Below are 22,990 nucleotides of genomic sequence, written 5' to 3' on the forward strand. Positions count from 1 at the left end.
AGTTCAGTTAATTAATTACAATATTAGTTAAACTAGATAAATAAACACAAAATATTGACGAGAATTCAATTTGGTAACTGCCGCTAGCATCTATAAAACGTTTGCTAACTTTCAAATTTTACTAAAAAATACTGTAATAGTTTCAACTGACGTATACTTGAGAACTATAACAGAGAAAGTCAATTAAATGAAGTACAAGGTTGCTGAAGTAAGATTGATTACATCTGTAAGACAAATGCCTTATTGTTGTAATAACAAGAACAAAATTAAGCCAAAGTATGAAGTTTCATAGAGAGAAGTGGTGCATCAAATTTGTACGAGTGGATGAAACAATCAAAGTAAACTTTAGCCCTTGACTACAAATAGCTTGTATGTGACGAAATGATATGCAGCTCCCTTACCCATATGGATAATAAGGTTAAAAGTTATTCAAGTAATTTCTCTTTTACTAAATATTATTTAATATGAATTTTATCATGTCATGAAAAATTTCGTTTATACTCTATATTTATCGGTTTAAGTAGTAAAAACTGAATCGTGTCAGACATCAATACTTGAATCAATTTAAAAAAATTGATTATTAACTCGCTGATTTGAGTATTAAAAGAGCAGTAAAAGCTAATTTGTCATATTGATTACATAAAAAACAAACGTTTTACCTAAAATAAATATTAATTATTAAAAGATAATCGGTTGGAAAGAAAAGTGCAAAAAAATCTCAAGCTCAGAAAGAGAAAAAAGCTAGATCAAGAAAAATAATAACCTCGAAGCAGGGCCATAATATGCTCAAAGCCTTTAAACACAAAGACGTTATCACGCAGGCGAGCGCGAGAAACAGTTAAGAAACACTGAGCAGCAGTGCGCAAAAAAGCATAAATTTTACAAATGTCAGATTCGCCAGGGCTTGACACACCCACTCATAGCGAGAGAAAAAGTGCAGGGCTTTCGCATTATATGAAGGGAAGAAGAGAGAGAGAGAAGTGCGTGCAAGAATAGAGGATGGTTTAATCAACTCTCCTTTTTGTCCCGTAAATCTTGCCTTCCGCGGGCTGTCTACTCGCGCTACGCTATGAAACGACACCAGTGTGCCACTGCCACTGGTTGTACCGCACCCCGCTCGGTATAATTTACCTTCTTTGCCCGTGTAATATACCTGTGTCAGCGCCTCGACAACCAACAGAGGAAACTAGCTTATTAGACTTATTGCACTTTACGGACGCCTTGCTCGCTTCCTCAAATGTCTCTATACCAGCAGTGTTGTTGCATTTATTAACTAAAGTCGGAGACATCAATTTTGAGGTGTGACCGCAAAATTTTTCCAGAATATATATTACCATTGAACATAGTATAAAATAAATAACTGACTTGATTTTCTGATCTTATTTTAATATTTTTCTCTCATTTGTTTTTCAGCATACGTCAGTAATCCTCTTTTGATTGAAATTGAGCCGGACAACCAAGTGGCTGTAATACTCGGCCAGAGTCAGACGATTCTGTGCAAAGCGGCTGTGCCAATACACTTCTGCCGATTCGTCATACCAGGCGAACCGACCCTCGTTTTGCGCGAGAATCTACCGTCTGACAATGTCATAAATTACTACGGCACTGGTTTTGCCAATGGCCAATGCGGTATTAAAATTTCATCAATCCAAGATAAACATGATGGAGAAGTCACCTGCTATCTGACACCCGAAACTGGTCAAACCGAGAGCTCAAACAAAGTTCGTCTTATCGTTGCCAGTAAGTACATGTTTTTATTAAAGTGAAATTTTGTTTTCTTTTTATTTTAAATCACTTTAAGATATTTTCCTTAATTTATCGTGATTAACAATTTTTACTTTGAGTTAAACAAGAAGAATATGAAAAGTGAAATGGGCTTTTGAAATAAATTTTTAAAGCTAAAATTCAAATATCAGATTTTGGCTCCTTTTAGGTCACATTATACTTTATGGGTTAAAGTTTTGCAATGTAGCATGGTCTGGCTGTGTTATACATCGTGCATAACAGAAAGATACATTTGGATTTATAAGAAATTTATACGGAAACTTTTTCACAGAACCACCATCATACCCGGTGCTTCGTCTGGACAGGAACAATGGCGTTTACAAAGCTGGTGGAAAGATGGAAATCAGCTGCATGGCTTATGAGGGCAGACCTCCTGCGAATGTATCTCTGTATCTCGGTAAGTATTGTCAGTTCCAGCGCTAACGTTGACGATAACTTGAGCTAAGAAAATCATGCGTGATGTCTTTGCTGCTTTACAGATAATGAACAGATTGGTTACGATGAGAGACCAATGATCCTTGGACGCACAGTCGATGTTGCTAACCCGTCCATGCTGAATGCATCTCGAAGCGTCACTCCGGAAGATAACGGAAAAACTCTTCGCTGCGTTGCCAGTCATATCGCACTTGAGGCTCCTATTGAAACTAGCAAACAAATCGAAGTATACTGTGAGTTTTTATTTTATTTTTTATTTTGAAGGATTCTTATATTGAACATAAAAAATAATTGCTAAAAATAAATCATTGAATTCAATTATATCATTTTCCTTATGTTTAGTCAAGCCACAACCTCAACAACCGATCGAACGTTTCGGTTTCTCTATTGGCCGTCGTGGTGAAATCAACGTTACAGTCCATGCCAACCCTAAACCTGATTTCATTTGGAACGTTGGAGACTTGAAAATTCCTGCTAGCAAATATGATTCAAACAACCGCCTGCAAACATCTTCTCCTTTTGATTTGGTAATTGAATACTAGATGTTTTAATTAATTATCAATGAATATTCTGTTTTTGCAATAATTATTAACGGTTAATGTGTTCAGGGACGTGGATATTGGAGCGTAGTTTTGACAATTGACAGCGTGCAGAAGTCAGACTTTGAAAACGTTTACACCTTGGAAGCTATAAATGTTGAAGGAAAGCAAATTTATAAAATTCGTTTGTCATCATCTTCTGAACCACCTGCAGGTCAGTAATCATAATGATATCGAGAGTATAAGTAATATAAATATAATGTAATAATATTCTGTCTATTTTATGATGTTTCACTTTTACGCGTTTGATCTTGACACTTTTGATCGTCATTCCCAGCAAAAACGTATAATTGAGTGATTGTAATTATTTTGTCCTTTTATTCGCCAATACTTGATGATTGTAATAGTACTTTTTTTCTTTAGCATCATTGTTTTATTCATCTTTTCCACACTTCGAGCAATCAATTGCTTTTTTGTTCAACACTTTTCAATGTTTTTGACTAATAAAATTCAAAAATTTGATGTTTTCAAAATACACCTAATCATAAATTTTAAATGAACGATGAAACCTTGCGTTCTCTCAGAAATGTAATTTAAATTTTTTATCTGATCCGATTTCTAGTATATTCTAATTAAAACATTATTTCACCTCATGCATACTCAGGAGCTTTAAGTCGATTCAATCAGTTCTATGGTAAGATCTCAGAACACATGCACGCACTAGGTAAATGTCAACAACATAAATTTGTTACTGTTCTAGAAAATGTTTTTACCCAATCATTTTTTTATTTTTTATTAGACATAGATATTTTTAAATTTAGATTTTGTTTATCAGATTCTTTTTTTTAATTAGGAACAATTAGAAAAAGTAACGACATTTGTAGAAAAAATTATTTGTATTATTTATGTTTCGTGACGACTACATGCATGTGTTTACATTTGAGTTTTTAGTGTGTTTATAATAACTATGAATGAGAGAAATATTTGTTGAAGTAATAAATAATTATTAATATCCTAAATAAATTTTTAGGAGTCGACATGGATGCTGGATCAATCATCGGAATCGTTCTTGGAGTTCTTGTACTAACCCTTGCTGTATTCCTGGTTATATTTGCTCGTATGACTGGTCGTTGGTGCTTTACCGGTAAGTAATCAAATTTTGAAAACTATGCTTAATTTGTAAGAAAAATTTCACTTGAATCTCTATCTGTTGCAACAAAATCTGAATATTCAATTATTTTCAAAAGAGTGATAAACTCGTGTAGATACACAATACGGTTACGGGTGTAGTTGGCAAATATTTTATAACAGCTGTTTAGTATTTGTTATTATGCTTTCAATAATATTTTCTCAGGCACAAAAGCATAATTAGATCACGAAACGAAATCATGTACATACCTACAATAAGAATATCTGTAAATCATAATGTCTAAGAATATTAGAACTAAATTATTTAATGTCAAGAGTAAACGATAATTGAACGACCTAAATTTTTTACGAATATTGATGTTATAATTTATCCAAATATTTTAAAGATACATATGATTATTTATAAGTAAACATCTGACATTAAATCGTTTGTGTCAATTGTCTTGTATGTTTCGCTGCTACTCTTCGGACAGCATGCGAGTCAAGCCAAGTAAAATATCAAGAAACACGTCAACATTAAACATGCAATTTCATGTTTTAAGACATGTTATTGGCCAGGGGTAAGTTGCTGAGATAATCAGTTACTTCAGATAAAGCATCATCCAATTTTTTATTATTCCCCAAAAAATTTCGCTGCGTATTTTGTTATAAAAGATGCTTAAAGCTCACTATACATTTTGTCTTTTGAAACTTTTAAATTTAATGAATTAATGAATAAAGAACCCTAGATTTCTTGGACTTGAATCTTGATAATTATATGAGCCTTAAGTATTTTTCCAAACAAGTTTATTTGTATATGAATTATTTATTAGACGTTCTGTAACAATCAGTAATAATTTTGCATTATTCCACTCTGAGTTCGCTAGTTATGGAAAACTTGAATTAAACTGAAAGAATTGCATTTACAAATTATTTTAAACTTGCTTATTCAAATTAAAAATTTGTAGACCAATTCCAATTCAGGCTTAATTGAGTCATACAACATAATATCATTATTTATTAGAAAGTTATTTTAAACATACTTTATAATTCTTTTTTACTTTATTCAAAACATTAACATTGAAGATCTGTATTAATAGTTGATTAAACTCTTCTAAAATTTACCATTATATTTTTAAATGTAATTATTACATGTAAATGTCAAAAAGTAAAAACTCATATTCCGTAGTTATAGCGTCATGCATTGAATGTTCATAAATTTTATAGATATCTTTCATCGATGAATACAATTTTTTTTAACAAACGTGCCCATTCAAATTCTTGAGAAACAAAAAAATTGAAATCAATTGTCTTATGCATGAACTTAATTTATTGATGATATTTTTGCATGATTTGTTTCTATTCTGTACTTAATGATGTATCAAAATGGCACGTATATATTTAATAGAACAAGCAACCGCTACATATCGGCGAAGGCAAATGTAAATAGATCATATAAATATATATAATGTTAATTGCCTTTTTGGAACCACACCTTACATTAAGAAAACATATTTTTAAACTTTTCCAATTCACCGTGACAAATTCATTTAAAAAAATTAATTTTAATTTTAAAATTTCAATCAAATATAATTAATTATCATTTTTGTCTTAACAAATAAAGTTGTCTAATTTTATTCATAATTAACATAACAAGTCTATCAATTCAATTTTAATTTTTAAAGGTGACAAAAGTAAATAATCAGTTGAAACTTAAAAATTATGCATTGTTATAGATCAAAAATAATGTAGTAAACACTTATGAAAAGTACCCTTCTGTAGTTTTTGCGAAATCGATTTAAATTTTTATTTGATAAATTGATAAACAAGTCTATAATTGTATTTTAGTCTCTACAATAATATGTCGATTTTCACATTATTTCAAACAGCACAAATACTTAATTAACTAATTCAATATTTAAGGCATTATCTTTGGATGTCATAACTTTCTTCTAGATGTTCACTCCTTTAAAACTTAACATCATTACATTTCATAGACTCGCTTATTTGATTTCATACAGCAATGATAAATTTAATGTATGCCTTTTAATAATTATCGCTTTATTATCACGATACATTTATTCTTTAATTTTGAAAATATCTTTCCAATAATACTAATGGATATGAAACTTACGCTTATAAATATATATCCATAATTATAATTTTTGCATCATAAAAAAAGTGAATCATTAAGAGCACAATTTCTGGGATTTTCATTTCCGCACTATTCTTTTATTGACAAATAATATAAAAATTTATTTTCATAGCTTAAGAAATAGAAAAAATAAGAATGCCGGAATATTAAAACAAATAAGTATAATTCAATAAAAATGAATTAATAGATATAGTATATTCCGACAATCTTAAAGCTTGCTATCAGTAAATTTGCAAAACCTAAAAAGAAATCCTCGTTTGTGTAAAAAGACAAAACTAGTTGAAAAAAAAACCAAGAAATTGCCTTTGACCGATTATGGTGGGGTTGCTTGTTACAGCGAGACGCAGAAGTGACGAGGAGGCCGCTGGGGGCGCGGGCGCCGGCAGTGAAGCACACATCACGCCTGGCAGCGACGAGGACGATGAGCAAGATCAGCACATAATAAGTGACGAGAAATTGCCACCAAGCCAGCACGGACAAGAGAATCCGATTCATGCAAGCAACGAATACGTCAACGGACGCAACGACATCATCAAAAAAGATCTCGAAAAAAAGACTGACACGCCCGTCTAAATTTGTAATTGTCGACGATTCCTTGTTCCGAATATCGCTTCATTTTCCGATGGTCGTGTCATTGCCGTTTTTCATAGTCAATTTTTTATAAGTTGATAAACGAAATTTACATAGTTTATCAATAAATTTAATGACGAACAGATTTTACTAGTAAGAACACTTGAAAACGGATCTAAAATACTCGGAAATGTGGCAATTCGAACATTATGTATAGAAAAATAAATGTGTAACATCTAGCCGTGTTCTGGAAAAAATCGCTCGGCCCCCCGCAGCCATTTGTCGTTTGTATTAAAAATGCTAACGGCTTTAAGAAAATAACAACTAAAAAAATTTGATTTGTGTCCGGGCAAGCTGCGCCGTCCTCTTTCTCTGTGTATTTTAAAATATGGTTGGTTCGGTATTCTCACCGTCAGCATGTCAAACGCGAATCGCCTCTTAAAACTATCTTAGAACTAATAGTATTCATCTCTTATCCGTCTCTCTTTATCTTTTTATGTTAACTGTACTATTTTTTAAGCAAATATACATTGTAGATTGATCATTGTGGGGTTGTGAGTGATTCGCGCACGCTTTGAATGTTATAAAAACGCGTTTTTACGTTTTATATCAAAATGAAGTAAGGTCAGGCCAAATGACTTGCCTATCTGTTTTTATTACTCTTAATATTTTCTTCATTTTACAATGCGAGTGTGGTGGATTGATTATTCGTTTTCATTTTTCTATTTTTATCCGTACACTTTGCGCGTCAGTGTATTAGTATGAAAGAAGCACGAGCGTTACTTCGTTATTTCTACGTGAGTTTGTATATAGCTTAAGACATAGCTTAAATAATTAAATATAGAACAATCCTATAATACAAATTTCTAATAACTGTTAGTAACATGCATTCCAGCGCATTAGTCTATTGTTAAGCATGTCGTACATCTCACTTATTTAAGAAAAAAGCATGTAATCGAAAGAAAATCTCATATAGATTATTTAAAAAAGCTAAGATTTTGAATTGACCGATATTTTATGATTAACGTGAGTTAACTAAAATATGAAAATAAGATACATTCTACAGATTATATAACATGCATCTATTGTTACACTTACTCTGGGAGTATTTGCGATTCTTTTTGAAAATTTCAAATGTATAATGTTTCATCGCTTGCAATTATCTAAATAACAATATTTAGTATCATCAAATACTCTTTAATGAAGTATTGATGAAACGTTTTTGAAAATTATGTTAAAACATTATTTTATGTATGAAACTATTGCTTTTTATGCAATGACAATTAAGTTGGTAATTTTACAGATGTGTTGTGTGATTTACTAATTTATATGTATCAAGTACCACGTATCAATAGCTATGTGCGTGTATTGTTGATTTATTTACTCATGAATAAATGAGAGCAGTTGTTTTAAGTTATCTGGTTTTATAATACGTCAAAGCATAAAATTCATTAATAAGTAATTATTTTTTGGTGAAATACGAACTGGAATAACTGCCTTCATATGAGATTGTAAAACTTTTTAATACTGAAATTTACTCATAATTTAACGTTTGTAAACTTCTTTTTCAAAAAGAATGAACAAATAATGACCATTTGTAATAATAAAGAAATTTGAGTTTAAAATACTTTCGATGATCAAGTGAGACACTTCATGTTCCCCAATTCCTTTTTAGAAAACAATTTAAAGGTGACGTGCAAAAATTGTTAACTTTTATAAATTTAACACAAAACTTAACCGAAGAAAAGAAGTAAATTAAAGTTTTCATTTGCAGCATGATCGATACATTTTTATATTTCTCATCCAGCAAAATAATTCTATGTATCATTGATCAACGGTTAATTTCATCATATGCATGATGTATATACAATGAAAATAAAAGAAAGATATATGAATATACATATTATAAATATAAATATATAAATATATATATATATATATATTATATATACTATGATGAAATTAAACATTACACTAAAAATTATATTGAAGTAATGTATTTAATGCATTCAATTTGCAAATGAGCAAAAGCAAATGTAGCAACTATTCTGTGGATTTACGTACTAGTTGCTGAATCGTCGTTCTTAAATAACATTTATCGTAATAATGTTTAGTAGGGTAAACAGAATGATATAAATGTCAAAATAAAGTTAACTTGATGTTTACAATTCTAGAATAGTTATGGCAACTTTTAAGAATCTTAAATATACCAATCACAATTCACTATTTTTAAATTTTCCCATAGCTAAAAACGTCATAATTATACGGCTGATTTACTCTTCTATTCAATACTTTTCAAAGTTGGAGAAATTTAAGGAATGAGAGAAGTAATTTTAACAACAACTGTTGAAGTTACAATACATACAATAGACTAACTTGGACTATGAAAAGATGTACAGACCAGAACCATGCTATGGTATTGTTGCAGTACATTTTTCGTATTTATGTCATTTTATCAGTTAACTACTGCTATTGAAAATTGCAAGCAGTGAAACTATGCAATGAAAAGGATAACATGTAATACGATACATGAAGCACTTGGGAAACATATTTTTCCCCCTACTGTAAATTAGAAAAAATTTTTTTGAAAGTTTTGCTGAAATTCGAAAAACGAATTATTGATTTAAAATCCGTACGATTGACATTAAAACGTAAAATATATATTTTGAAAGTCACAACAAATAATGAAAAAAAGATGAAGATATAAAAATTAAAAAAAGTAAAAATAAGGCTATTAAAAATTTGTCATTGTTAAGTTCATATTATAGCTTATTTTTAAATTTCAAGTATGTTTGTTTTCCATATTATCGTATTATGTCTCCAGGTCGACATAAGTGGTTTTGTGTGTACGGAACAATACATTATGCGTTTCAAATATGTGATCATAATGTTAAAAAAAGTAATGAAAAGAGATCTTCAATGCAAAGTATTAATAATACACAAAACGCTCGATGCGTGTTCAAGAATAATGTCTCGAGCGGAGGGGAAAATAACACGAATTTAAGTGAAAATATATAAGTCTATAATTTAAGGAACTCCTATACAAGTCACGTGTTTTTAATTGTACAAATGTTCTTCGTAGTACATTTTAATATTAGTTACTCCAACTTTTCGATGAACATGTTTTATTTATCATAATCTTATCAGCATTATTGTTTATGTTTCACGCGTGTCAAATACCAGATGAAATGATACAAATAATGAAAATTATAAATTTGGATGACGGCGTAATGGTTCGCCGTACAATGAAGTAAACCTTTACATATATAAATATATATTTATGTTAATAATTAAGGTTTAGATGTTACAACGATAGATAAAATAAAAACAACTGTTATTACTGTTCAGACTTGGCGTTTTCTGAAACATACATAAGATTTATAACAAAATTACTGACGAATATTAGTAGAAGAAATTAATGAATAAATATGCCATTTTCTACTTTTCGATATTTTATACTTTTTGTATCTTTAAATCAATTTTTTAAATTCATATACTAGTAGACATACAGTAATTAACCACAAAAAAATTAATTTGAAAACGCTTCTTAAAGTATTTTGGTTAAAAATGAATTAAACTTTTTAGTGTTAGTTTTCAAATCATGATTATGATTCTGATTCACAATAATTAAGAAAAATAAATGTTACGACACTGAATGCTAAAAACTCATGCTTATGCTAAAATAAAATCGGATAGAAAACGAAAATAAAAAGTTTATCCTGAACTTGTATAGTAAACATTGTTTTGAAGACAGAATTGTAAAAAAGAGGGTTACGATAAAAATGATTGAGTATTTAAGTAAAAAAATATACATACGAATGCTGTACGTAATATTAATTATAAGTTCATTAATCGCTATAGCATTATATTTAACAAATATATGATTTTTAAAATAAAACATTTGTTTTAAATGAGAAAAGGTTGAATTAGAAAAAAAATTAAATATTCCCTTATATCCTTTGAAGCATCAGATTTAATTTATCATTTGATTTAAAAAATTAAAATTTTAATGAATACATTAGGATATTAGTGATTATTTTAAATATCATTCAATTTTATAAAGATTTACATTTTTTTAAATATTCACTTCATTTATGTTATGACTTACACCCCAAATTTATTATTATTATTTCATTAAATCTAGTTTTTAGATTAGAAAATAGGTCTATTAAGCATTTTTTCAAAATTTATTTTACTTTGATTTTTCATGGGAATAAACGAAAATGATTAAAACCTTCTCATCATATTTATTTCAGATGATTCAGCAAAAAGAAACATCGGAGAATCGTAAGTAATTCTTACTTAAACTACAATTAGTTATTCTCTATGCAACTCTTGTTACTAATATTTTGTAGATTTTCCTTTTTTTATTGTCAATCAGAAGTAATTTTGTTTGGTATTAACATGTGCGTGTTGAATTTTTATTCATTAATTTTTATTGTAATACAATTAAGAGTTTTCTATACCCTGAACTGAAAGCCATAAAAACTAATTTTGAATAATTTAACAAAGTGATTATTTAAAAATCTTCAACTAAACAAAAACTTTCTTTTGTCTGATTTAAAGCTATTTTTTTCTAGCTAATTTTCATATACTAGCCATTAAAGGCATATCATTTGAGGTATAGAGATTTCTTAAAATCGGTATTTTAGTTATCAAATTTTAGCACAAAATAGAAGCTAGTGAAAGAAAAAATGTAGATTGTTTATGATTTGTTTGCATGACTCGCACATTTGCAGAGACGTGTCAGAACCGGCGGAGAGCATAATACTACTTCGTCGCTTTGTCCGACCCACAAAAACAGACGATGCCAGTCCGCGAAGGCAAGAAGCGTATACTATACTTTTTTATTAATTTCGTCATATTTCATTCGCTTTATAACATCGTAATTCATAATATTTCGGTTTTATGAAACAAGTTCTCTGGTTATACGATAAATAAAAGAAATTTCTTTACTTGCAGACTAATTATTAGCAATAATGAAGTGTCATGTGCTATTAGATTATCAATTCGATGCTTTTCAAATTTATTTTCTCTTTGTATTCTCTTGCTTTCTGCTTCTGGGCTTGAAATCTGTTTTCATCTTAGTTGAATTGATTTTGTAATTTATTAATGCCTCGTGTGTTGATAATTTATTTAGAAATTATAGTAATTTTAATTATTAAAACTAAACCAAGACATACATTTTTATTTAATGGGTTTGACATTTGAACAAATTAAACATTTTTAAATTAACAATTTTTACGATCAGGTAAAAGAATTAAGAAATACTTTTTCACACCATTCCAAGTATATTAATTATAACTCCATACACTAATCACATGATAATTTTTGAAAAAATCATTTATAATATTAAATATTATATTAAAATATCTGAAATTTAGTAAATTCTGAACTTATTAAGAGATGATGTTTTGTATGAGAGTTAAGGTGGATTTTTTAACATTTAGTCAAAATCAAACATTTCACGGGACACACTCAATACATTATTTTGTTGATACATTTAACTCACTCACATTTTATTTTATTACTACAATTTTAAAATATAATTTTTCATTTCATCTGTAGAAGTGATACAGAAAGTACTGGGCGTTACTCGAGGACAGAAGTAGATACTACGAAGAATAGCAGTCGCCTTAGGCCAAAAATCAACCTTTCGCAGCTTTTCAAACGCAACAAAGATAAGGTATCTGGAGCCGATACAGACACAGTGCGCACCGTCGTTACAATGGAAGATGAAAAAGTAATTAAATTTTACTAATAACGCTTCATCTATTTCCCTCAGAATTTGAAAATTGTATCCTGTCCTATTCAAATTGACGGTATATTTGCATTCTGATCTCAGATAATCAAATAGAAGATTCGCGAAACCAGGAATCTTTTGTATATTTTTGTACATAAAGACTCCGTAAAAAAGAAGACTCCCTTAGGTTCAATTCGTCTACTTTGAAAATTACATAATATGAATAATTACAATAAAAAAATGTGACACAATCAATTTTATTGTATTCGGGTACTTGCAGGCACCAACAAGCGAAACAACCACTGCTGCTGAAACCCCTACATCTGGAACCCACGAGGGAGGTATTGTGTATGCCGAACTGGACTTGGCTCAACAGCAACAAAACACCGCGAGACGTCTTACTGATGAGAAAACCGAATACGCTGAGATTGTCTACAGCAAAACTGACGGGAGCCACCCAACGCCTGACAAGTGATATACGTTCTTTACCTTCCGCGATCCTTACGAGACCGCACAACCCGTTTTTATTTAGATTTCAATTTATTTAAAGACTTATGTCCCACTTTTATTCGAATTTCTACATACTTTGACATTTAAATTAAAAAATAAAAAACATGTATCATCTTAATTCCCGATGAAAATTTTTACGTAAATGTCTGCTTTTGAAGTAACAGTACTTTTAAACGTTTCAACAACTTTTTGAAGAATATTATTTTATCAAGGAACGGTTAAATTAAAAAGTATTATGACAAGCAAAAATTGTTTTATGACCAGTTTTAATGTGGTGCAAGCACAAAAATGAAGATGCGTAATTGCGAATAATTTTGTTTTATCATGTAGGGCTAGCAGTTTAGTACTTGCACTACTTCTAAATCGTAAAAATGTGATGGAATGTAAAAAGTCACGCATACAGTGCTTATTTAATTTTTTGTAATTTAGTGTGAAACCATTTAATACTTCTGATGCCATGTTACTATCGTAAATTATTCATTTTCAAGAGCGAATAAATGCAGGAAAAATTTGTATCGATAACAAAGGCATCCAAAGAACTTATCATATATTTCTGATCCTACAAAAAATCACAATAAAAATATGCAAGTTTAAAGGTTACATAACGATAAAATTCCTAAAAATATTGATTTCCTCTTCATAAAATTTAATGTTTTCATGGCGCTATATCTGAAAATTATTTTTAATACTTTATATATTTACTTTACAAACACTCAAATGACTCATACTAAGTCAAATGATAGTATCAAGTATATTACCCAATGTTCTAGGAAACATTTGGTAAAATAATTTAGTTAGTTATGGTGCCTATTTTTCATACTTGAAACTAAATAAAATAATAACATTAAATAATTTCGTTTTAAAAGTTTATCAAACAATTGAAGAAGGTCAAGCTCTATCATTGCCGAACGCACAAAGCGCATTACGCACAAATTCATAGAAAATGTTCAAGTACTTAAAGGTTGTAATAAATATTTTTTTAATGCTTTGAACGTGTAAGCATTGAGAAATATTTTGTTTAGATTTTTGAATTTTTTTGTTTTTATGAATTAAAAAAGTTTATTTTTCTTTTATGATATTCAATGTACTATTTACTTTCGATTTCAACAAAATGAAAGTGTAATTTTTTAACGGATAGAACTAATGCAATGATACTTATATATTTTAATAAGTATTTTTTAATTTGCTATCGAAAATTAAGCTAACGTACAAGTACAATATTCAAGTAATTTAATTAAATTAATCACTCTACCAAATCTTAGATGTGAATTGATATATAAAATTAAAAAAATAAACTTTTGACAAATGAATAATATGTAAGTGTACAATTACTATAGTAAGTTCATCGAATTTTTTTAAACGTTACGACTCTTTTATTGCTTTTGTGGATTATAATGTATTTATAATCAGTGCTTTAATATATAATATTAATTAGAGTAGTAAAATCTATATGTACTACATTATCTTTTTGTTTTATTAAATGTACGATTCTGTAATTTAAAAGACAGTAATCTGATTCATTTGATTATTACTTGCAAGATATGCTGATATTTGTACATTTTTAAAGTATGCAATGATATGTATGTTGTAGTGCTTGAGAAATATAAGTAATAATTTGAGTAATGTATTTTTCATAAAATAATCATAAGTATAAACTTGTAAAATTTTTTCAATAATAAATCATAAAACAATTGTATTGTAAAATTTGTATTTTATTCTTTTCTTATGTAGTTTATTTAGGTTGTTTTTGCGTACAAGGAGCAGAGGTTTTATTGCAGTCAGAATTTGAAGTTGATGTAAGTTCCAACATATCCATCCTATTATTATATTCTTGTTCAGTCATTTGCTTTTCCTCTTTGTATAAATCTTTGCTAAGTTCTTGATTGAATTTTTTAAATTCCCGTCGAGTCTTGTCAGCAATGAAACTGTTAGTTAAGTCTATTTCTTCTACATCTTGCCAACCAATTGGTCCATAATGATCGATTCCGGAAGCACAATCACGATCAGGTTTGAGTTTATCGGGTTGGTCCATTAAAGGACATGTTCCTTTTGATGAAACTTTTGAACATACTTGGGCCATTCCAGCGACTCCAGGTATCACGTCCACAGTATAATTTTCTGATAAAGTAGATATTATCTCTGGGCATAAGCTAGTTTGCCTTTTAAGCGCCGCAGCTTCCTCGAGGGCATACTTGGCGAGATCCAATTGTTTCGGCAGGCTAACTTTTCGGTACAATATACTGGGACCTTCGTCGTATGGTCCATCTACTTCTGGTTCTATTCTCTTCCTTCCACAAGTCTTCTTTAATCTTTTAGATTTACAGCCGCCTTCAACTTTCATTCCTTCCATCTCAAACGTATGACCATGTGCCAATCCTAATTTCAAATTTCTATTGTACATGAGATAAGAATCTTGTTCCGGTACAGCCACACTGCCGGACACAAGACTATCATGTTCAATAGTCCTTCCTGGAGCAGGCTTCATTGGTCTCGTTAAAATCATTCTAGTTTTTGGCATCGTTGATTTGCAAGCAACAACTTCTTGCTTGTAGTCCATTTTTAATGGAGTTACCGTAAGACGCACCTTTTGATTCGTATTGAGCATTTTGGTCAAAACATAAATCAAAATATTGGTATTTTTGCATCGAATCGCGTAAATGGCTCCGTGATTTTTACGGAACAATGGTGGTCCCGTCCAAGATGAATCGACCGCATAATAACCATCTGTAGTTTGTAGAATGCCCACAAATTTCTTACCGCACTTGAGCAGCAGCTGAGGCTGTCTCTTTAAACCAAGTGTTACAGCTTCACTGAGACTTCGTTTATTTTTCTCTCCGTACAGCACTCCGCAGATACCCGGGAGAAATTCGATGTCCCATTGGAATGGCGTTATTTTCAAGGATTGTGATAGAAGGAATCTGTTCTGACACTTGGTGTCAGAATTTTTACTCTCCTTGTAATAAGTATCACCGGCAAGGACTATAGAGTCGAGTGTAGCGCCAGTCCATTCAGCGGGATGACACAAATTGCGCACTGCGAAAGCGCAAACGACAATGGCCGCTTGATTTTTGCCAGCTCGACATTCGAATTGCGGATCAAAAGTGCCAATCGAACCCCACACAGAGTAAATCATGTTCGGCACTTCGACAACGTAGGCTTTCCAAATAGGTATCTTCGCTTTCTCAATTACACCTGGCTTCTTTTTCGATGATCTGGGCCGGGGACAGTGTCGTTGGCTCCAATGATAATCTAAGTATGCCCAAATTGGATCTTCCACAAATTGATCGTTGTTCAATGCATTGACTGCCTCGACGTGAATTTCATGTATGAAAAAGCCACTAGTTTCTGGGGATTTGTTGGCGCACATTTGATGGACCATATCACAAACTGTGGAGAATACACAAAAACAACTTTTGCCGCAGATTTCGACTCTTCGTCCCTTTTCGTTGCATTGATACGGGTCAAGGTAATAATAACATTCAGTCGCTTCCGAGTACCAAAATCCGTAACAACAGTTGGTGAAATGAATAATGCCGCTGGTTCTCTCTTCAAAGTATTCTTTCAAGGCCGTTCTAACGACAGTAAAGAAATCTTTCATACCGGGGTCTTTCTCGTTTTGAAGCCTGATCGGCCCGTACGCGACATCGCAAAATTCGAATGTGCGATTCATCAAGTTGGCGTCTTTCAAAATATGACTCGTGTGATACTTCGGTTCTGGCATCAATTTGTAAATGGCTTCGCCGAGCTCCACAATTTTGTCGACCATTGCGGGTATCGGATTTTGAATGAGATCCCTTTTCATCAGCACAGCCAGCAAGGCAACGAAATAGCACCGTTTGACCGTGGGCTCGGTAACTTTGTCTCTCTCATTGAGAGCGACGGAGCCGCGCACAAAGGTGGTCGCATGATCTTTATCGATCGGCTTGAAAATGTCCTTCGGGTCGTAATCTTCGGGATTTTTGCGATAAACTTGAGGAATGGAATCCGTCGGCATCATGGACTGGTGAAGTCCATCCACGTCACCGCAATTTGGTCCAACCATCACGGCGTATGACATCGTTACGATTCTCATGGAAAACTCAGCAGCAGAATTTTTATCCAAATCCTGCAACAATAAAAATAGTTGAAATGAACTTGATATTTGAATAAATGGACTGACATCGTTTACTTTACCTTGACAAGAAGTTTTAAATAATCTTTCAGGTCTTCAGTAACAATTATCCTGATGCTCTTGGTCCACTTGACTAGCCACCAAGCGTAATATCTTCTACCTCTCTTCATAACACCATAAAATTTTTCCTCGCAACACAGAACAGCTCCTGTATAAATTGGAGAGTCGAAAATCCGCTGCAGCGATACCGCTAAATTCCAGCCCGAGGTCGCGTACAAAGTGCCAGTGTGCAGTGGCGCGAAGACAACTCTGAAGGTGTAGTTGGCGATATTGAACTCGGTCAGAAGATCGTCGTACATTTCGTTGACGCTGGTGTCGTCCGCGGCAAACAGACTGTCCGCCGAGTACTCCTTGCAGGCCTCGTAAAGACCTTTGACGGTCTGAATGCTCCAGATGGCCGGGTCGTAGATCTGAGCCCAGGCCATGATGCAGAGAGACATGGGCTCCGCCAGGAAGGTTCTTTCGTGAAACTCGCGATCGTAGGTATTCATGCGGACCATCTCCTTTTTCTCGTTCTCTCGCATAGGTCCCAATATCGGCCTGGTAGGGTCATTTTCTAAAACGTCTACCTCCAACGCCGAAGCGTGGTAATTCGGAATCGCTTGAAAACCAGAAATCGCGCAATTTTGCGGAGGCTCGATTTTATCGTATGTGAGCCAATCTATTTTTTCGATAAGAGGAGGCTTGATAATGACTTCATCTGGTTCTTCAATGATTGGTTTGCACTCTTCTGGTTCCTCAATTATCGGCGTTGGTTGTGGACATGGTTGTGGACAAGGCTTTTTGACCTTGCATTTTTTGACCTTACGTTTCTTGGGTGACTTGATCCGTTCGTAATGAGATATGGCGATCGAATGTAACCTGAAGGGCTGATTGGCAAATTTGCCTTCATTACTCTCTAGCCTCGCAACAAATGCCTCGTTGCTGCGGCAGCGCATAACGCAGGCTGCGCCTGCCGGATTGGCGCAGCCGTTTTCGTCACAACCGTACGGGTCAAACAGATAGTAGACGCCGTCGGCCAACCAAAAAGCGTAGGACGCATTTAGAAAACTAATTATGCCAGTTTGATGCTTGCTGAAGAATTCGCAGAGCACGATGGGTAATTTGTCGTATTCACTGTTTTCCGGATCGGCGTAGCGAATCTCGCTGATTATGAGGTTGCACTTGCTTTGCATCAAGATGGCGTTATGGAATGTTCGTGTCTGAATGACCTTCAAGCCACCGATAGCGTCGCCGATTTTCTTAGCCGAAGCGATTATGTAATCCAAGATTTTTCGATTGAATTTGTCGACGCTCTTGCTGATCTTGGCGATGATGCAAAACATCGAGGCGTAATAACAATCTTTGTAGTGAGTGACATCGGAGGATTCTCGGTCTTGAAGGCTCATGCCCGCCTTGATTATTCCAATGGTTGGATCATTGGTTTTTACGAAACCGCTAAACTCGGATCTCAGTATTAATGCTAGTCGTGTAGTTGAAATTTGTTCTTCGGGTTCTTGCTTGACGTCAGTTTCACCGGGCTCTTGTTTAACAGCGATTGTACCGGGCTCTTGCTTGATCTGTGTTGTGCCGGGTTCTTGCTTGACCTGTGTTGTGCCAGGTTCTTGTTTTACAGTTGCACCAGATTTTTGTTTCGTTTTTACGTCAGGTTCTTGTTTGACCGAAGATACGCCGGGTTCTTGTTTGAGTGAAGCTGCGCCGGGTTCTTGCTTGAGTGAAGCTGCACCGGGTTCTTGCTTGAGTGAAGCTGCACCGGGTTCTTGCTTGACTGAATCTGCGCCAGGTTCTTGTTTAACCGTAACTTCGTCAGCCTCTTGTTTGACAACTTCCCCAGCTTCTTGCTTGATAGCTATAGCTTGCTGTACACAAGGTCCCTCGCGCTCCTTTTCCTGAAATCATTGAATGACACATTAATGTTCAGAACTTTAAGTAATTTATTTTTTGTACGGTAATAAAAAATAAACTCACTTCGCAGAGTAAAGAATTGAAACCAGGAGCCATTATTTCAAGCAAAAGGTTTTCGGTACCGCAGGCTAATTTCCTCATGACGACATCTCTTCTTTCTGCTGCAGATATTGGACACTCTCGGATAATTTTATCTGGACAATCTTTTGGAGTGCGAATGAATATTGGCGTCCTTATGACAGGACCCAAGGGAATGATGATCGGCAATATGCTAGGCCTTTCTTCCTCGGGCACCATTATAATTTCTTTTTCCCTCCGCTTTAATTGGCACTCTTCGGCCTTTTTATCTTCCACAATTTCGTTCTTTATAAACATGTCGTCTACAGCCCTTATTGGCGTCATACCGTTTGGTAAACGATTAGAATAGAAGAATTTTTCTGGTGGAAGAGTTATTAGACTCGTTTTGTTGACTTCGTCGGTTGATTTTATGGTGGCAACTTCATCCGAATCGATTTTTTCCTTGACAGATAATTTCGAGTCAATAGAGAACCTCGAGAGCAAAGAGTGCGCAGACTTAGAGGCTAATTTTGAGCGCAGGAGGTTGCACACAGTCTTTTTAGGCGGTGTGGTAAAAGGCGGTGGATGATCGTACTTTAACTTTTCATAATAAGTTTCGAGATTTTTCTTGTATATTTCCTCCTCGTCTACTGGAGGCTCGACTTTTACCATTCCAGTGACCAGTGCCAGATTTAACCGCAGTGGCGGGTCAGGTTGTTTCGGTTCTTCTTTTTCCGAATCCAACAGAGCAGCCAAACCTCCGGCATCATTTGCTTTTTTCCGAATCCTTCTACACCTGCCTTTCTTGCTTTGACCCTCGTCATTCTCGTCAAACAATATAAACACAGAATCGTCATCATCTACTCCCTCTTCAGGATTTATGTCGGCTAAATCATCATTAGTCAGAGGCAAAAATTTAGTGATAAATTTCCCGAAAGGCTTGACTTTGGGCATCTCCACTTCTTTATCGTCGTCCTCTGATTTCTGAATTAAATCAAAATAATGTATGATAAAATCATTTTCATAATAGTCCAAAGTTCCGTAGAGCACGTTAACGAGTTCGACGATGCTATCAACGATGACCAAGCCAGCTGGCATGGTTATATTTTGCCATCCCTCTTCATCACAACCGTAAGGATTGAAAAGGCCATATTTATCTGCTCGTTTCCATATACAGTAATGATGTTTTTTGTTCTCAAGGATCAACTGATCGTAAAGCGCGAAATATCGCTCCAAGGCCTCGCCGAGATTTACTAGAGGATTGGATTGTCCCTGGAGAACTCGGCTTCGCTTGCCGAAGTGAAATTGCTTCTCTTGATACTCAAAAATTTTTGGAACCATCGAGAGTCGCATCTCGTCGAAATCTACATAAGTTTCGATGTAATCAACCAATTGACCGTAAATATCGTTCGAGCTGACGATAATTTGATCTATCACGGCAGGATCCCATTTAGTTGTGCACGACAGTCTACCCTGGGCGACAGCCGTTATTGCCGTTATAATACCCTGTTGTCCTTGATTCTCAGGCTTGAAATCCTTATCCGAGAGATTTTTAGTGCCTCTGAGTATTATCCTATTGGGATTTACTATTTTATAGTCTTTGATTTTCACGAGCTCCGAGCTCACGGTCTCCTCATAGGACGTTATAAATTTGTCGACTCGCTCCATTAGATCGGGATATTGAATTACTTCTTCGGTCGTGAGACCTTCTTGGGGTCGCGGCTTGGGATCCGTGTCGACGATTTCGCATTCGGTGATTTCCGGTTCTTCTTCTTCCTCCGGTTCTGGACGTCGTTTGGTGTTCGGGTCGCGATATATCACCTCATCGTTGGAACCGTCCCCGACCGTGATATATAGCACAGTGATTCCGTGAATGACAAACGGATCTTTGTCTTTAATGTCGTTATTTTTCATGAGTACTTCGAGGAGTTGATCGAGGGACGAGTTCATGGTGACGCAAGCGGAGGCTGTCTCGTATTTTTCCTGGCTCTCTTCGTCGTTCGGATCGACTCTGAAGCCGTTCTCGTCGCAAGCGAAAGGATCGAGCAAGTAGTATTTATGATTCACTCGCCAAACGGCGTAGAAGATGCCTTTCAGCTCGATCACTCCGTGAGTGTACGTCTCGAAAAAAGTTCTGATACCAACGTCGATGGTGACTTTTCCCTTCGTCTGGCCGGGCACGACGTTCTCCTCGACCTTGATCTTGGCCGTGCAAACGCCGAGAATGACGTCGCCGAGCAGCTCGTCGACGGTCAGTTGAAAAGTCTCGTCGAGTCGCTTATCGAGTGCCCTCGCCAAATCGATCAGATAGATGTTGGATTGATTCAAGATCAAATCGAGCAGGGTCTTGGTCCAATTTCTAGTTTGCACGAGCTTCGTGTATATCAGAGCTCCCAGGGCGAAGGTCAAGTGGCTTCGAGTGCGCAGCTCTTCGACTATGAAGTGGTGCTCCAGGTGATAGGTGCCTTGCAGTACCGCACGATACTTCTCACGAACAACAAAGCCGTCGGTTCGAATCATCGGTTTATCCATTTCCTTCAATTCTTCCTCGGTCGGCAAAGAGGCCAACGGTTCAGATTTGCCGACCCTGACCGAGTATATGACAAAGGACTCGTTATTAACGTTGCTCTTCTCCAGTATGAAGTGCAGAAGAGCGTCGACGCTATCGACGATGATCAGCTTGGCGCTGTCTCCGTCTTCGTTTGGCTTCGCGATCACCTCGCCGTTGACGCAGCGAGCCTGGCCATCGAAGAAGTTGTACTTGTTGCCGGTTCGCCACATGGCGACGTTCAGAACCGAGGACGTCAGCACGGCGGAGTTGTAGTTGTCGAAGAAGAGCAGCAGAGCCCGAGCCACGTGCATGATCGTCATGTTCTCGGAGCGAAACGTACCGGTGTAGACCGGGTCGCCCACGTCCAGCGTGACCTGATGCTCGTTCTGCACGTTGAGAGAGACCCGGAGATCGCGCAGAGTCACGCGACGCCTGTCGCTGGTCTTGATGTCTTTGTACGACTCGCAGAACCAAAGATCGCCGTCGTCGAGCACTTGATCGATTACCTCGCTGTTCCAACAAGTGGGCTTCATGTGGTGCGACGTCGCGATCGCCGCTCCCGCGATAGCCACGCCCTGTTGGGTAGAGCGAGCACGGGTTTCGAGTGACATTTTTATACACGATGTAATTTTATAAAAACAGAAACGAGCAAACTCACCTGAAAGCCACACGACAAAACCGAGTATTTTTCCGATTTCATGTGCTTGGTACCGGCACGAATTTCGAACTTCGGGCATGCCGACAAATCAGTCTTGACCGTAACGAACGTGTGCGGGTCGTAGGGTATGGCCAGCGCCTTGTGCAGTTTCGCGTACGTCGCGTGGACCTCGTCTTTGCATTCGTCGCATGGTTGCTGTATGGCGGGGGTCGGAGTGGCCGGCGGGTACTTGGCCAAGTTACCGAAATCGTGCATGTCGTGCAGCGATAAGATTTTCTTGCACTTGCACAGACGCTCGATCTTTTCGCTTATGGACTTTCTTTGGTCGACTTTTGACTTTCTTGGCTCATCTTTTGCCTTTTTTTGTGCCCCTTCTGACTCTGACTTTTTCTTACCCATGATTTATCGGCTTTATTCTAATTATTTCGACAATGATTGATAAATAAATGATTTGATATATTACAATTACTCGAGAAACTTACCAATTTTTTTTTGAAAATTTATAATTTTTTTAGGGATTTATTATTTAAGCACTCGTTCCTGTGAATATTATAGTTAAACATCTAAATAATTCTGCGAAAATAATGGCTACGTCAACAAAAATTTTGCTCATCGTCCAAAAGTTTGAAACTAACTCACGCTTCAAAGCGAAGTTGAAAGTGACTAGAATTTAACCTAAATATAAATAATCATAGTAAAACATGTGACCAACTTCATTCGCAAAGTCATTATCTTGGCAACACGTTTCGAAATTCAGAAAAATGTTGGAATATTGTAATTTTT

At 34.8% G+C, this 22,990-nt stretch overlaps 2 protein-coding genes across 5 annotated transcripts in view; one reads left to right on the forward strand and one right to left on the reverse strand.

Annotated features, from left to right (window-relative positions):
• LOC106652599 (fasciclin-3-like) overlaps positions 1–13,857 on the forward strand; it is a 210,316-nt gene extending 196,459 nt beyond the window's left edge. Inside the window, exons 2-11 of one of the 4 annotated variants that reach the window (XM_014371650.2) lie at positions 1,414–1,740; positions 2,057–2,182; positions 2,265–2,453; positions 2,563–2,747; positions 2,829–2,973; positions 3,790–3,903; positions 10,869–10,899; positions 11,352–11,435; positions 12,181–12,355; positions 12,636–13,854. In XM_014371650.2, the coding sequence (XP_014227136.1) occupies positions 1,414–1,740; positions 2,057–2,182; positions 2,265–2,453; positions 2,563–2,747; positions 2,829–2,973; positions 3,790–3,903; positions 10,869–10,899; positions 11,352–11,435; positions 12,181–12,355; positions 12,636–12,830 (1,571 nt within the window). In that variant the 3' untranslated portion in view covers positions 12,831–13,854. Of the gene's footprint in view, positions 1–1,413; positions 1,741–2,056; positions 2,183–2,264; positions 2,454–2,562; positions 2,748–2,828; positions 2,974–3,789; positions 3,904–6,379; positions 8,240–10,868; positions 10,900–11,351; positions 11,436–12,180; positions 12,356–12,635 lie in introns of those variants that run through there. The other 3 variants (XM_014371651.2, XM_014371652.2, XM_014371653.2) reach the window with 3 other exon arrangements.
• Positions 13,858–14,597: 740 nt separating this feature from the next.
• LOC106652403 lies at positions 14,598–22,836 on the reverse strand. Its single transcript, XM_014371330.2, has 5 exons — positions 22,690–22,836; positions 22,208–22,623; positions 19,005–22,124; positions 17,039–18,925; positions 14,598–16,970 (listed from the first exon to the last, which is right to left on the reverse strand). Exons 2-5 carry the CDS (start codon positions 22,604–22,606, stop codon positions 14,598–14,600), a joined length of 7,779 nt encoding a protein of 2,592 aa, XP_014226816.1. The 5' UTR covers positions 22,607–22,623; positions 22,690–22,836.
• Positions 22,837–22,990: the final 154 nt, after the last annotated feature.

Source organism: Trichogramma pretiosum, unplaced genomic scaffold (assembly GCF_000599845.2).
Source record: "Trichogramma pretiosum strain Unisexual culture from Peru unplaced genomic scaffold, Tpre_2.0 scaffold26, whole genome shotgun sequence".
Taxonomy (NCBI): domain Eukaryota; kingdom Metazoa; phylum Arthropoda; class Insecta; order Hymenoptera; family Trichogrammatidae; genus Trichogramma; species Trichogramma pretiosum.